General features: G+C 43.5%; 1 protein-coding gene across 1 annotated transcript; it reads left to right on the top strand.

Moving 5' to 3' along the window:
- Window positions 1–9569: 9569 nt before the first annotated feature.
- Window positions 9570–13492, top strand: AT-HSFA5 (winged-helix DNA-binding transcription factor family protein). Its single transcript, XM_048679034.2, has 2 exons — window positions 9570–9981; window positions 11935–13492. The coding sequence occupies exons 1-2, from the start codon at window positions 9745–9747 to the stop codon at window positions 13072–13074; spliced, it is 1377 nt and encodes a 458-aa protein (XP_048534991.1). The 5' UTR covers window positions 9570–9744; the 3' UTR covers window positions 13075–13492.
- The last annotated feature ends 1507 nt before the right edge of the window (window positions 13493–14999 follow it).

Below are 14999 nucleotides of genomic sequence, written 5' to 3'. Positions count from 1 at the left end.
ATTACATTTGTAAATAATTATAAAAGGTAAATAAATAAATGGGATTGCTAATCTCAGTCGAATTTAATCAAGTCTCCATCTAAGTTGATGCTTTATTTGTGAGATTTATGTAAAGACCCGTGTAAAATTTTAATTTTTTTCTTTCTTTGTTCTTATCCTCCCTCCGTCATATGATACAGGAACGTTTTTCAATCTATGTTAACTCGAAGAACATTCTTTTTTTTTAAGTTCAGTCCTCCACTTTATTATACTAAAATAGCAATCTCGTCTGATACAATGCTAAGGATGCAATTAGGGGGGGACTGAATCCCAAAAAACTGAAACTCTACTACTAACCCCTACACGCGTCAGCATATGGGCAGCCCCATTTGCTGTCCTACGTACCCAGGTAATCTTGAACTCATTCAACATAGCGATCAGGCCCTTCACCTCCTCCACCACTTGTCCTACATATGACAGGTTCCGCTCCCGCTCCTTGATCATCCCAACTAGTGCCTGGCAATCTGTCTCGAGGTGCAGCCTGTGAATATCTCGTTGTAGTGCGAGCAGAATCGCTCTCCTACACGCTAGGAGCTCGGCAACTAATGGCTCGGAGACATTTGGAAAGAAATCCGCTGCTACCCCTCTGAACGCCCCAGCTTCATCTTTGAATATCACCCCCCTCCCCCCGCCTCCACCCAGTCCTGTTCGAGCCTTAGCTCCGTCGACATTGACCTTCATCCACCCTTGGTGGGGAGGCAACCATGAACAGTCTTTCACTCCTCCATTAGTGTGGCCACTCTTCTTGCAATCTGCTCTGGGTTCTCAATCTTTTTTTCGCCGCGTGCGTCGTTCCTTGCTAACCACAATGCATAGAGACCCCGAATCAGCATGACCTTTTCATCCTCCGCCGCCTCCATCAGCCATTGTAGCATCCACGACGCGAGTGAGCTCTGGGTGCTCATCGATATAGGTGGGATCGCCACCCACGCCCCCAATACCGAGCCATCTCCTTCCAAAACAAAGTCGAGTGGTAGCAGGACCAAAAACGATGATGCAGCGTCTCTTCTCTGCCACACGCTGGGCAAAAGACACCATCCTTGATATGTCACCGGCGCAGCTCGACATCAACGGCCAAATCATTTTTGATCAATCTCCAAGTGTGAATCAGCTCTTTACCGGGGGCATTGGTTCCCCACAGCGCAAGCCAACCCCGATGAGTCGCCACTGACGATGAAGAGTCCGGTTGTCCTGCTCTTGCATGTTTCTTTTCCATGCATAGATGGTAGGCAGATTTGATCGAAAACTGTCCACTCTTGGTAAAATTCCATGCCATGAAGTCTTCTGATCCCTGTCCACCCACGCAAATTTGGAGAATGTCATGTATATCATCCGGCGTGAACATGCCCTCAAGCTTGTCCCTGTCCCATGCGTCACTCGTATCATTTAGCAGGTCACACACGCGCATTACACCATGTACGTATACCTGGCCCAGTGGCCTCAGGCTTCCTTTGCGTGGTATCCAGCTGTCGTGATGGATGCGGATTCGTGTACCGTCGCCCACTCTCCAAGTCAGTCCTTCCAGCAACAAGTCCCTACCATGCAGAATACTTTGGAATGTACACTAGTAGAAAAAGGGTCAAATGTGAAGCACATTAGTGCCGGTTTGAATTTGAGCCGGCACTAATGTGACCATTAGTGCCGGTTCCAACGACTAGGCGGGCGGGCATCATTAGTACTGGTTCGTGGGCAATCTTTAGTACCGGTTTATGCCACGAACCGGTACTAACATGAACCGGTACTAGAGTTTCTTTGTAAACTGATTTTTAGTCCCACCTCGCCAAGAGAGGCAATATGAGCAGTTTATAAGTCGTGAGTGCACAGACAATGACGAAGAGTTGCAATGCTCACCTGCATGTTGATTAGCTTCAAGCCTTGCGGAATAGCATAGATTGCACTGAGCTATGTGCAGTGCAGTCTACACTATTCCGAATGGCTTGAAGCAAATTAACAGCATTGCACCTCTTTTTTTATTTTTAATAACTTATTTGAACTCCGGACTTCTTTTGTGTTCAGTATGCAGCATTCAAAGCGACGTCATCAATTTCCAACATGTTCTGACATCATTTGTTGTTTTTCGGTCATTTACCTAATTGTTTATAGAGCTAAATGACCGTGAAATTGAAAATCACTACAAAATGAATTCTGAAAATGTTGAAAACTTGGCATGGTATCATCATATCACCTGCATAGCATGCGCGAAAGAGTAGAGAGGGTCACGGCAAAAACTGGACGCACTTCATGTACAAACTGGACAAACTCTTTCGGAGTATTAGGGTTTCGGACGAGAACTCATCTGTTACACGGCCACTTCAATGTTTTTTAAACTTATTTGAACTCCGGACTTCTTTTGTGTTCAGTATGTAGCATTCAAAGCGATGTCATCAATTTCCAACATGTTCTGACATCACTTGTTGTTTTTCGGTCATTTACCTAATTGTTTAGAGAGCTAAATGACCGTGAAATTGAAAATCACTACAAAATGAATCCTGAAAATGTTGAAACTTGGCATGGTATCATCATATCACCCGCATAGCATGCGCGAAAGAGTAGAGAGGGTCACGGCAAAAACTGGACGCACTTCGTGTACAAACTGGACAAACTCTTTCGGAGTATCAGGGTTTCGAACGAGAACTCATCTGTTACACGGCCACTTCAATGTTTTTTTAAACTTATTTGAACTCCGGACTTCTTTTGTGTTCAGTATGCAGCATTCAAAGCGACATCATCAATTTCCAACATGTTCTGACATCACTTGTTGTTTTTCGGTCATTTACCTAATTGTTTAGAGAGCTAAATGACCGTGAAATTGAAAATCACTACAAAATGAATTCTGAAAATGTTGAAAACTTGGCATGGTATCATCATATCACCTGCATAGCATGCGCGAAAGAGTAGAGAGGGTCACGGCAAAAACTGGACGCACTTCATGTACAAACTGGACAAACTCTTTCGGAGTATCAGGGTTTCGGACGAGAACTCATCTGTTACACGGCCACTTCAATGTTTTTTAAACTTATTTGAACTCCGGACTTCTTTTGTGTTCAGTATGCAGCATTCAAAGCGATGTCATCAATTTCCAACATGTTCTGACATCACTTGTTGTTTTTCGGTCATTTACCTAATTGTTTAGAGAGCTAAATGACCGTGAAATTGAAAATCACTACAAAATGAATCCTGAAAATGTTGAAACTTGGCATGGTATCATCATATCACCCGCATAGCATGCGCGAAAGAGTAGAGAGGGTCACGGCAAAAACTGGACGCACTTCGTGTACAAACTGGACAAACTCTTTCGGAGTATCAGGGTTTCGAACGAGAACTCATCTGTTACACGGCCACTTCAATGTTTTTTTAAACTTATTTGAACTCCGGACTTCTTTTGTGTTCAGTATGCAGCATTCAAAGCGACATCATCAATTTCCAACATGTTCTGACATCACTTGTTGTTTTTCGGTCATTTACCTAATTGTTTAGAGAGCTAAATGACCGTGAAATTGAAAATCACTACAAAATGAATTCTGAAAATGTTGAAAACTTGGCATGGTATCATCATATCACCTGCATAGCATGCGCGAAAGAGTAGAGAGGGTCACGGCAAAAACTGGACGCACTTCATGTACAAACTGGACAAACTCTTTCGGAGTATCAGGGTTTCGGACGAGAACTCATCTGTTACACGGCCACTTCAATGTTTTTTAAACTTATTTGAACTCCGGACTTCTTTTGTGTTCAGTATGCAGCATTCAAAGCGATGTCATCAATTTCCAACATGTTCTGACATCACTTGTTGTTTTTCGGTCATTTACCTAATTGTTTAGAGAGCTAAATGACCGTGAAATTGAAAATCACTACAAAATGAATCCTGAAAATGTTGAAACTTGGCATGGTATCATCATATCACCCGCATAGCATGCGCGAAAGAGTAGAGAGGGTCACGGCAAAAACTGGACGCACTTCGTGTACAAACTGGACAAACTCTTTCGGAGTATCAGGGTTTCGAACGAGAACTCATCTGTTACACGGCCACTTCAATGTTTTTTAAACTTATTTGAACTCCGGACTTCTTTTGTGTTCAGTATGCAGCATTCAAAGCGACGTCATCAATTTCCAACATGTTCTGACATCATTTGTTGTTTTTCGGTCATTTACCTAATTGTTTAGAGAGCTAAATGACCGTGAAATTGAAAATCACTACAAAATGAATCCTGAAAATGTTGAAACTTGGCATGGTATCATCATATCACCTGCATAGCATGCGCGAAAGAGTAGAGAGGGTCACGGCAAAAACTGGACGCACTTCATGTACAAACTGGACAAACTCTTTCGGAGTATCAGGGTTTCGGACGAGAACTCATCTGTTACACGGCCACTTTAATGTTTTTTAAACTTATTTGAACTCCGGACTTCTTTTGTGTTCAGTATGCAGCATTCAAAGCGACGTCATCAATTTCCAACATGTTCTGACATCATTTGTTGTTTTTCGGTCATTTACCTAATTGTTTAGAGAGCTAAATGACCGTGAAATTGAAAATCACTACAAAATGAATCCTGAAAATGTTGAAACTTGGCATGGTATCATCATATCACCCGCATAGCATGCGCGAAAGAGTAGAGAGGGTCACGGCAAAAACTGGACGCACTTCATGTACAAACTGGACAAACTATTTCGGAGTATTAGGGTTTCGGACGAGAACTCGTCTGTTACACGGCCACTTCAATGTTTTTTAAACTTATTTGAACTCCGGACTTTTTTTGTGTTTAGTATGCAGCATTCAAAGCGACGTCATCAATTTCCAACATGTTCTGACATCATTTGTTGTTTTTCGGGAAAATCACTACAAAATGAATTCTGAAAATGTTGAAACTTGGCATGGTATCATCATATCATCCGCATAGCATGTGCGAAAGAGTAGAGAGGGTCACGGCAAAAACTGGACGCACTTCGTGTACAAACTGGACAAACTCTTTCGGAGTATCAGGGTTTCGGACGAGAACTCATCTGTTACACGGCCACTTCAATGTTTTTTAAACTTATTTGAACTCCGGACTTCTTTTGTGTTCAGTATGCATCATTCAATTTGCAGAACACAATAAATAGAAGAAGAAAAATAATGCAGAAAATAAAAAAAAACTATACAAAAAATTACTCAAAAATAAATAGAAGAAAATAAATAATGCAGAAAAGAAAAAAACTATATAAAAAACTACTCAAAAATAAATAGAAGAAAATAAATAATGCAGAAAATAAAAATTCATCTGTTACACGGCCACTTCAATGTTTTTTAAACTTATTTGAACTCCAGACTTCTTTTGTGTTCAGTATGCAGCATTCAATTTCCAGAAGACAATAAATAAAAGAAAAGAAATAATGCAGAAAATAAAAAAACTATACAAAAAATTACTCAAAAATAAATAGAAGAAAATAAATTATGCAGAAATGAAAAAAAAAACTATATGAAAACTACTCAAAAATAAATAGAAGAAAATAAATAATGCAGAAAAGAAAAAAAACTATATAAAAAATTTGTTGGCGCGCTGCCGAGTGGGCCTGCCAGACCTAGAGTGTGCAAATGCAGGCCCAGAAGGGCCAGCAGGCTCATAGGGCAGCGCGCCCTAGTTAATTAGGCCCAGAAGCCTGCTATATAGAGAAGCTCAAAGGAGCAGCCGCGGCTGGGTTTATAAACCAGTGCGGCTGCCCTTCACTCGGCGAGGTGGGACTAAACATTGTGCACCGCCGGTGGCAGCGCACAACCTTTAGTACCGGTTGGTGGCTCCAACCGGTACTAAAGGGGGGGGGTCTTTAGTACCGGTTCGTGGCACGAACCGGTACTAAAGGGGCCGTTTCCCGCCCCTTGGCCTGGCGAAAATAGGCCTTTAGTACCGGTTGATGGCTCCAACCGGCACTAAAGACCCCTCCTATATATATGGAACCTACAAAAAAATCAGTTTCGCCCACCAGTAGTTCTTCTTGATCCAAACTTCTTCGCCGCGCCCGTCGCCCATCGCGCGCCGCCCTCGCAGCCCCCGCCGCCCGTCATCGCCGTCGCCCACGCCACTCGTCGTCGCCGTCACCGCCGTCGCCCCCGCCACCCGTCGTCGCCGTCACCGCCCGGCCCGTCGTCCCCGCCGCGCCCGTATGTCGCCGCCGCCTCTCGCCCGCCGCGCCCGTCCCCGGCCCCGTCGTCGCCCGCCGCCGCCCGTACGCCGCCGCTCCCCGGTCGTACACACACACACAGAGAGAGACACACACACACACACCACACACACACACAGAGAGAGACACACACACACACCACACACACACATACACACACACATTGTTTTTACTTATTCTATTTTCTGTTGTTTAGATTAATGTTAGATAAATTACGTAGATAATAATGTTAGAATGTTAATGTTAGATGAATTATATAGAAAAAATGTTAAATATTAATGTAAAATATATTTTACATGAATTAGAACAAGTTGAACTAGTTGAATTAGTATAGCTAGATATTAATTAGGTATATATATGAGATTTGAACTAGTTGAATTAATATAACTAGTTTATTTTTAGTATGAAAATTAATAGAACAAGTTTATTTTTAGTAAGAAAATTTAGGTATATGAGATTTGATGATCTAATCAAAATATTACTATATAGAACTACCTACTTTATTTTAGTAAGAAATTAATAGAACTAGTTTATTTTTAGTAAATGCTTAGTTGAATTAATAGAACTAGTAAGTGTTTAATGTTTCACCTATATATGAACATATATGTTAGATATTAGATATAAATTATATGTTACATATATATTTAATTTAGTTATATGAGATTTCATTATCTAATTAACAGAACTAGTTTAGTTGAATTAATTAGTTGAACTAGTTAGTTGAATTAGTTCAATTAATTAGGTATATTCTTCGTAAGTGCTTAGTTGAACTAGTTGAATTAACAGAACTAATAAGTGCTTAATGTTTCACCTATGAACATAGGAATGTCATCTGACAACGAACACGATTTCATTATGTGCGAATACTGCGAAGACCAGCGCGGCCTGTGCGGCAGAAATTTTCTAGTTGATGATAGACGCTTCAGCATCAAGCTGGATGAGAACTTCGAAGTGCATACAGTAAGTCACAACGACAAGTCTTTTTTCGTAATTAAGCATGACTTATGCTTCATTTGCTTCACCTTTTAATTTTAATTTTTCACTATTCTACTAGCGTATCCCCTGCCATGCAAGAATTTTTGTCTTGGATAAGATAGGTTTCAGTCCTAACGAAACTATGGAGGTAAAAAGAGTTTACTTGAAGACCGAGCATGGTTATACCTTCAACGTCAAATTATACAATGCAGACACATACACCTATTTTGAATGCAAAACTTGGCAAGCACTATGCAAGGCTTATGCATTTGAGCCTGATATGGTTATCACTTTTGATATTCGTCCGGAAGATGATATTAAAGGTAATAGAGACATCTGGGTCGATGTGCAGACGCCTCCAGTTCTATCATTATGTGAGTTTCTCAACCATATTTATGTCTTCGATATGAGATTATTTGAACCAGTTAAATAATTAATAGATCTCAATTTATATTGACAGCTTACTTCCAATCAAGCAAACATGTCCGGCGCTTGGTAGACAGGACCGTCCACTGTCCCGGGGCTGAACTAAACTGCGAGGAGACAAGTCATTATGTTTCATGGCTTGAGGATCTTGATGCTGTCAAGACAAATTTCTTTCCTGCACTTAGAAATGTTAGTACTCAAAACGTGCGACCAATAGTGTTCATACTGAACTACGGTCACATATATTTAGGAAAGATGGTAAGATTTCTACTATTTCTCCTCAGTGCATCTTTTGCATACATTATTTTTTAAGCTAAACTTCATTGCTAAGTATGTTACTATACGATGTTCTTTAACAGGTACTCCCGATGAATGTTGTGCCTGATTGGATCGAGACTAAAGGTACCATGAATATTGTTAGCTTACGGCCAAGATATCCTACAATGCACTTTAGTGCATTCATGATTTCTAATAGCGAGGAATGCTTAATAGTAAAAGACTGGAGCAAAATTGTGAACGATCACAGAGAAGTACTAGGGGGCAGCAATCAGAAGCGCAACCCACGATTAGGAGACAGGTTCATCTACATGCTCCAATATGATGAATCAGCAAAGCTATACATGTTCTATGCTATTTTACCTGAGAGAGAGCAGCAGGAGTGATTAATTAGCTAGTTCATGCTCTTAGTACTTGTCCTCTCATGTCCGTGTTCTTCGTCCTGAACTTAATCTCAAAGAGTGATTTGCTTTTGTGGTGTTATGAACGCTTATAATATCATTACCATGTTAAACTCGATGATATCTTTGCTATGAAAACCGTTGGTGATGATATATATGATGCAAGAGTTTTTATATTAATTAATATGATGATGATGATGATGAGTTATTATATCATCTATGAAAGAAATTGCATATTAGTTTCAACTGGATGGATTCTAGCTAAGTGATCAAGTATATGCTATATCCATATTACCTCGATCACTTAAGTATGTGATCAAGTATATATAATATGGATATGACATATACTTGATGACTTAGCTAGGATCCACACGCATCCAGTCAAACTAATCACCTAATGATTTAACAACTCATTATAATGTAAAACAATCACTAAATTAAATTGAAAACACAAATTTAAAGTAAAAATAAAAAATAAAACCAAAACATTTAGTACCGGTTGTTGTTACCAACCGGTACTAATGTCCTACGCGCCCACGGAGCTGGCTCGTGCCACGTGTTTGCCCTTTAGCACCGGTTCGTGCTGAACCGGTACTAAAGGGGGGGGGGCTTTAGTGCCTACAATTTAGTACCGGTTACCGAACCGGCACTAAAGCCCCTTACGAACCGGTGCTATTGCCCGGTTCTGCACTAATGGTATATGACCCACCACTCGGGCAAGTTGCATTAAGTATTGATCCATTTGTGAAGTACTTGGACTTGAGAACCCTAGCACAGAGGAAGGACGAGACTTGCAGAATCCTCCAAGCTTGCTATGCAAGCAACGCTTGATTGAAAGCCTCCATGTCCCGGAAGCCCATTCCGCCATCCTGTTTGCTCATGCACATTTCTTCCAAGCTATCCAATGCACCTTTTTTTCACCATTTGCTTCACCCACCAAAAGTTTGAAGAGATAGATGTCAGGTTCCCGCACAATTTCTTAGTACGTTGGAAGCAGCTCATGATGAACGTAGGGATAGATTGAAGCACCGACTTGACCAGCACCTCACGAGCCTTCTTGGACATACACTGCCCTTTGTATCCAGTAACCTTTCCCTTAGCACTTTCCCAGACATATTTAAAAGTCTCTTCTTTAGAACTTCCCATCACAGTTGGTAAACCCAAGTATTTTTCACTCAAAGCCTCTGACTGGATCCCAATAATCTCCTTGAGATGCTCATTATTCTCATCTGTACTTCCCTTGCCAAAGAAGATGGATGACTCGAAGAACATTCTAGGACCGGGGGGAGTATGTTCATATCTAGCCACACTAAAAGAAAAAGAAAAAGAAAGAGGAAAGACCAAAGCAAACCAAACCCCGATCCACCCGCAGCGACCACGACGACTCCCCTTTCCCGGCCATCTCTGCCCCTCCCACCAACCCGAGTAGGCGAGCAGCACCGCAAGCCCGCGAGGCGGCACTCCCATCCCATGGAAGGCTCAGGCGCGGCCGGCGCCCGCGGCGGCGGGGGCGGCGGGCCGGCGCCGTTCCTGCTCAAGACGTACGAGATGGTGGACGACCCGGCGACGGACGCGGTGGTGTCGTGGAGCGACGCGTCGGACACGAGCTTCGTGGTCTGGAACTCGCCCGAGTTCGCCGCGCGGCTGCTGCCCGCCTACTTCAAGCACAGCAATTTCTCCAGCTTCATCCGCCAGCTCAACACCTACGTACGTAACGCCTCCCCCCTCTCCCCCTCAATCTCGATGCGATCTCGGTCAAGTCCCTGCGGATTTCGGGATTCAGATTTGCGCGTCTGCGGGGGATTTGTTAGGTGGAGCTGAGCTGCTGCTCTTTTTGTTGTTGTCAAATTTGGATCTTGGGTGGGTGGCGTAGGTGCCCAAATCTCTGCGCTGCTGTGGTGAACTGCTACTGCTTAATATCTTTTAGGATGCTGGTTTTCTTAGTTGGGCTTGATTGCAGTTTAATGCCAAAAATTAGGACTTGATATGGTGCCAAATTTGTTGACATGTTCATAATTTTGTGCGCTGGGCTGGTCGGATGCTTGTGAATAACTACATTCTTTCTTTAGAACAAATAGATGCACGCTCGCTGCTTTGGTTGGCTAGCTCGAGTTTAAGGCTCAGGTTGCATTGCATTGACCTGATTCTGTTTTCATGGTTGCTAGGTCCGGGGTTGTGGTGTTACATTCATGATCGATGCTGATGTTTGTGGTGGAACTTGGTTCAGCTGCTACTGAAATTATGCGCTGTGTTTATATTGATCGAGTCTGAAATATTAGGATTTTTGTATTGTGCAATGGAGTAGGTATGTTTTTTTTTTTGCGGGTAGGAGTATCTATCTTTGGTATATAACAATAGCTATTCCCTCCGTTTGGAAATATTTGTTCAGAGTGTTCATTGTTCCTGTAGTTTTTGCTTGTTTAGCAAGCTTGGTCACAGTCAGTGCGATATGATCTGCATTTGTTTTTGTTCAATAGCTATCACTCCCTCTGTTTCACCATAACTGTGGCAGCCCACCATGCACATGAACTGAATCAAAGAGGAGTTAATGAAAGATGACCACGCAAGCCGGCCACTATTAAATTAACACCCACAACTTAAACCCCTTCCAAAGCTCTAAAAGGTAGGGTTCTCCCGTCCTCACGGGCGGTGTATGCTCTGGTGTTAGATAATCCTGTGCATGTAGTCTAGCTGTTTCTCCGTTTTTCAGTTAGCTTGAGTTGTATGCGTGGCCACGTCTGAGTACGTGCGGGATACAGAGTCGTAGGCCGTAGCTTTCGCTTTGGTGGACGATGAGGTGAGCCACGGTGCTACGTCGTGGGATGGCACGATCAAAATGGTTAGTGGCGCACACACTACCCCACCCTTTCCATTATTTGTTGTATTTGGAATGGGAGGAATAGAAGGCGGATGTTATGTGTTTGTGTGGTTGGCATTTGTTGCGATGTTCGGCATGCCGGTGGCGAGAGTGGGCTTGCCCCCAATGTGTTTGTGATGTTGGGGAGTGGGTTTCACCCTTGTTGAATCGGTTCTAGCTCAATTTTCCATAATTAACTGGGCAACGATCTTCTTAATTAATGGAGCGGGCAAAGCTATTACCTCACGTTTTGGAAAAAAAGTAGGGGTAGAGAATGAAAACATTGCACTAACTACACTCCTGATCCACTCCATGGATAAATGTTGTGAAACAGAGACTTTTTAGATAAAAGGCATTCGCCCGACTATAGATAAAGCCACCAAGCAACGGTCAAAGATAATCACAGTGAGACAGTGGGAGTAGGCTCCAACTTATTACTGATTTCGTTAGAGGCGGCTTTGTTATCCTCTTGCTAAGACCTCTGAGATCTCGGAGGTGGTATTATATTGGTTGTTGTAAAACACTGGCCATTTGAACTACCATTTCCTGCTCTATTAGACTGTCCTACAAATGTTTGTAGCAAAAGATGGTCTTTTCTTAACACAAACAGAAGTGCAGAAAACGATTCCTCATCATCTTCTCTGTTTGCAGCTTGTCGTATTTTGGGGTTACATTTACCAGAGAGATTTTGTTGTCTTGCAAGTAGTGTTTGAGATTTGTGCAATGTTTTGCTTGTTGATGTTTGATCATGTCCAAAGTTTCATCAAACTATCTGACCCTTTGAAAAACCATCAATGTTGCAGGGATTCCGTAAAATAGATCCAGAGCGATGGGAATTCGGTAACGAGTACTTTGTCAAGGGGCAGAAGCACCTGCTGAAGAACATCTACAGGCGGAAGCCTATCCACAGCCACAGTCATCAACCAGGTGCGCTGCCTGATAACGAGCGTTCATTCTTCGAAGACGAGATCGACCGGCTTGCACGAGAGAAAGCAAACCTACAGGCCGAGCTCTGGAAGTCCAAGCAGCAGGAGTCCGGAACCATGTTCCAGATTGAGGCCCTGGAGCGACGAGCGGTCGACATGGAGCAGCGGCAGGGCAAGATGATCGCCTTCCTGCAGCAGGCCAGCAAGAACCCTCACTTTGTCAGTAAGCTTGTCAAGATGGCAGAGGCATCCTCGATGTTCGCAGATGCTTTGCACAAGAAGAGAAGGTTGTCCGGGCTAGACTACGCCGTCGAGGCCACGGAAACCGCTAGCTTCTGCGATGACCACAGCGCCACTTCCAGGCAAGAAATGGGCAACCTTCTGAACCAGCACTTCTCCGATAAGCTCAAGTTGGGGCTCTGCTCTGCGGCGGCAGAGAGCAACCTCGTCACCCTGAGCACCCAAAGCTCGCACGAAGACAACGGTAGCCCGCATGGCAGGCATCCTCCAGTTCATGACGGAATGGGGACGGGATGCCTTCCTCTGGTACCACAGATCATGGAACTCTCCGATACCGGGACGTCCATCTGCCCCTCCAAGAGCTCGTTCTTCGCACCGGCTGTGAACGATGAAGGGCTGTCGCCGTGCCATCTGAGCCTAACTCTAGCATCATGCTCGATGGACGTCGACAGAGGCCAAGCCTCCAATGCAGACGGGAGCACCACCATCGACGAGGGAAGCGACAACCCACCGGAGGCCACCGCAGCCGCCATGGGCGGTAACCCGAAGGCATCAGTCGATGCCGGCACAGCGGAAGCGCCGACTCCACGAGAGGATACGCGGGTGGCCGCCGAGCCGGCAGCTCCTGTCAAGGCGAATGACAACTTCTGGGAACAGTTCTTGACGGAGAGGCCGGGAGACGCGAGCTCTGGCCCGAGGGATCCTTCCATGGACAAGGAGCAAACGGAAGGCGGGGGGAAGGATGACAGAGAAGACACGGAACAGCTGAAACTCTGATTTTACTTCCAGAGCTACCAATTTCGTGATACATACAGGAAGCTGCTGTGTAATCAGGATAGGCGTGAATTAACGGGTGTGTGATTACGGACAGCATGGGACGTGTGTACATACTTATATCAGGTTAACATATCATGGCATCTAGTAGTACTCCTTCCGTCCCAGACGATGCAAGACGTTTTTGCAAGATAAAACAGGTTGCAAAAATGTCTTACATTATGGGACGGTGTTAGTAGGAGTAGATGAGAATTGGGGATACCTTAGAGCAACTCTAGCCGATGCGCCATATATTTGCGGCCTTCAAAATCGTTTCAGAGCGCGCATCATTTCTTTTGGAAGTTGTGCAACACAAAATTGTTGTAGTCTGAACTCCATTTTTAGCGGGCCCATTCTTCAGCGTCTATGTTCATTGTTATAATATACTCCCTTCGTCCAAAAAAAAAGTGTCCCTCAAATGAATTTATCTAGCACCAATTTAGTGCTAGATACATTCATTTGAGAGACAATCTTTCGGCTCTTATACACGTAGCAACTATGGTTGCTGTGGGAATTTTTCTTCTAGCTCGACTTCTTTCTCTTTTCATATCTACCTTTGATAATGAGTTTTATTTCTTTAGTAGGTACAATAACACTATTCTTAGGAGCTACTTTAGCTCTTGCTCAGAGAGATACTAAAAAAAAGCTTAGCCTAGACAAGTTTTTTCGGACAAAGGGAATAGAAAATTGCATTGTATTCTCATTCTGTTGAGCATCACACTTGCAATTTCCGTCGGCAAAACTTGCTATCAACACCACATAACTGAAATTGAAATTGACTTAAGAATAGAAAATTGAAATTGACCTAGAGTGAGAAATTGAAACATCATTTTTATTTCGACGGCTTTCTTCGTATGGAGGTGACCTCACAAGAGGGGCGGCTTCAAATACTTCCACTTGATGTTTGGCTCGGTCTACGTACCATTGGGCTTCTTGGACGCGGATGGCAGCCACGGCTTTCTTGACCGTGGCTTCTACTTGTGCCATGGTGGCTTTCGTCACACATACGAGTTACTGGTGGGCAACAGGGAGGCGCTTCGACGCTTTTGCTGAACCTCTCAAAGTAACGCTAGGCAATGTGGCTCTAGCAAGGTGGGTGCAGGTGAAAATAGTGGGCTGAGGGGAAGACGGTTGAGTGGCGGCGGTGGGGAGCCTGTCGGTTTATATAGCCGCGCTCCGGCGGCAAAAGAGGCAGGGAAAAGGTACACTCAATGGGAAAGGAGCGGGATTGGTATGGGCTGTTAGAAGGGAGAGAGAGAGAGATTTGGTGGAATATTTCGTTGTATTGCCTGATCCTCGTGGGCATATATATAGAAGTATAATGACCAACTTATAGTACAAGACAAGGCAGGACCGAATCCTAGTCTACCCTATATTTCCTAATAATCAATATACTCAACACGGGCGACTACGGCACTACGCCACTGGCTGGGAGAGGAAGATACAGGATGCAAACAATTGTTGTCTGTCACGCGAACAGTTGGATATGGAGTGCGGTCCATATTTGCACCCCACTCCTCCACGGGCTACTATTTGGAGTGCACTCCATAATTTTTGAAGGCCAAGGGTTGTGTGATGACCCTGCTAGACATGTTTTTTGAGCCCCGAACTTCATATGCGCATTATTACGACTATCGCGCTTCGGTTTGCATGATAGAATCCTATTACTATACATGGGTTATTCATATTCTCCATGTTTCAAAGGAAAAGAAACATTATTTTGGTCTCAATGGAAAAAAATTGTTCCATGATTCAAATGGCATCTCTATTTTCATTCCTACTTATAGGATTTGAGATAATGACATCTCATTTTCTACAACTTTCTTATTTCTATGATATTTCTATCTTATGAATGGAAGTAGGCTAGAGATGCATGATGCTCACTAGAA

Source organism: Triticum urartu, chromosome 6A, assembly GCF_056163025.1.
Source record: "Triticum urartu cultivar PI428250 chromosome 6A, HENAU_Tu73, whole genome shotgun sequence".
NCBI classification, from domain to species: domain Eukaryota; kingdom Viridiplantae; phylum Streptophyta; class Magnoliopsida; order Poales; family Poaceae; genus Triticum; species Triticum urartu.
The sequence above is the reverse complement of the archived record's forward strand: the minus strand, read 5'-3'. Positions and strand labels throughout refer to the sequence as shown.

Excerpts from the sequence above, each read along its gene's own strand:
- AT-HSFA5 (XM_048679034.2), top strand. The coding sequence starts at position 9,745 with ATGGAAGGCTCAGGCGCGGCCGGCGCCCGCGGCGGCGGGGGCGGCGGG. Across the intron at positions 9,982-11,934 it reads TCCGCCAGCTCAACACCTAC|GGATTCCGTAAAATAGATCC; the intron begins GTACGTAACGCC and ends TCAATGTTGCAG.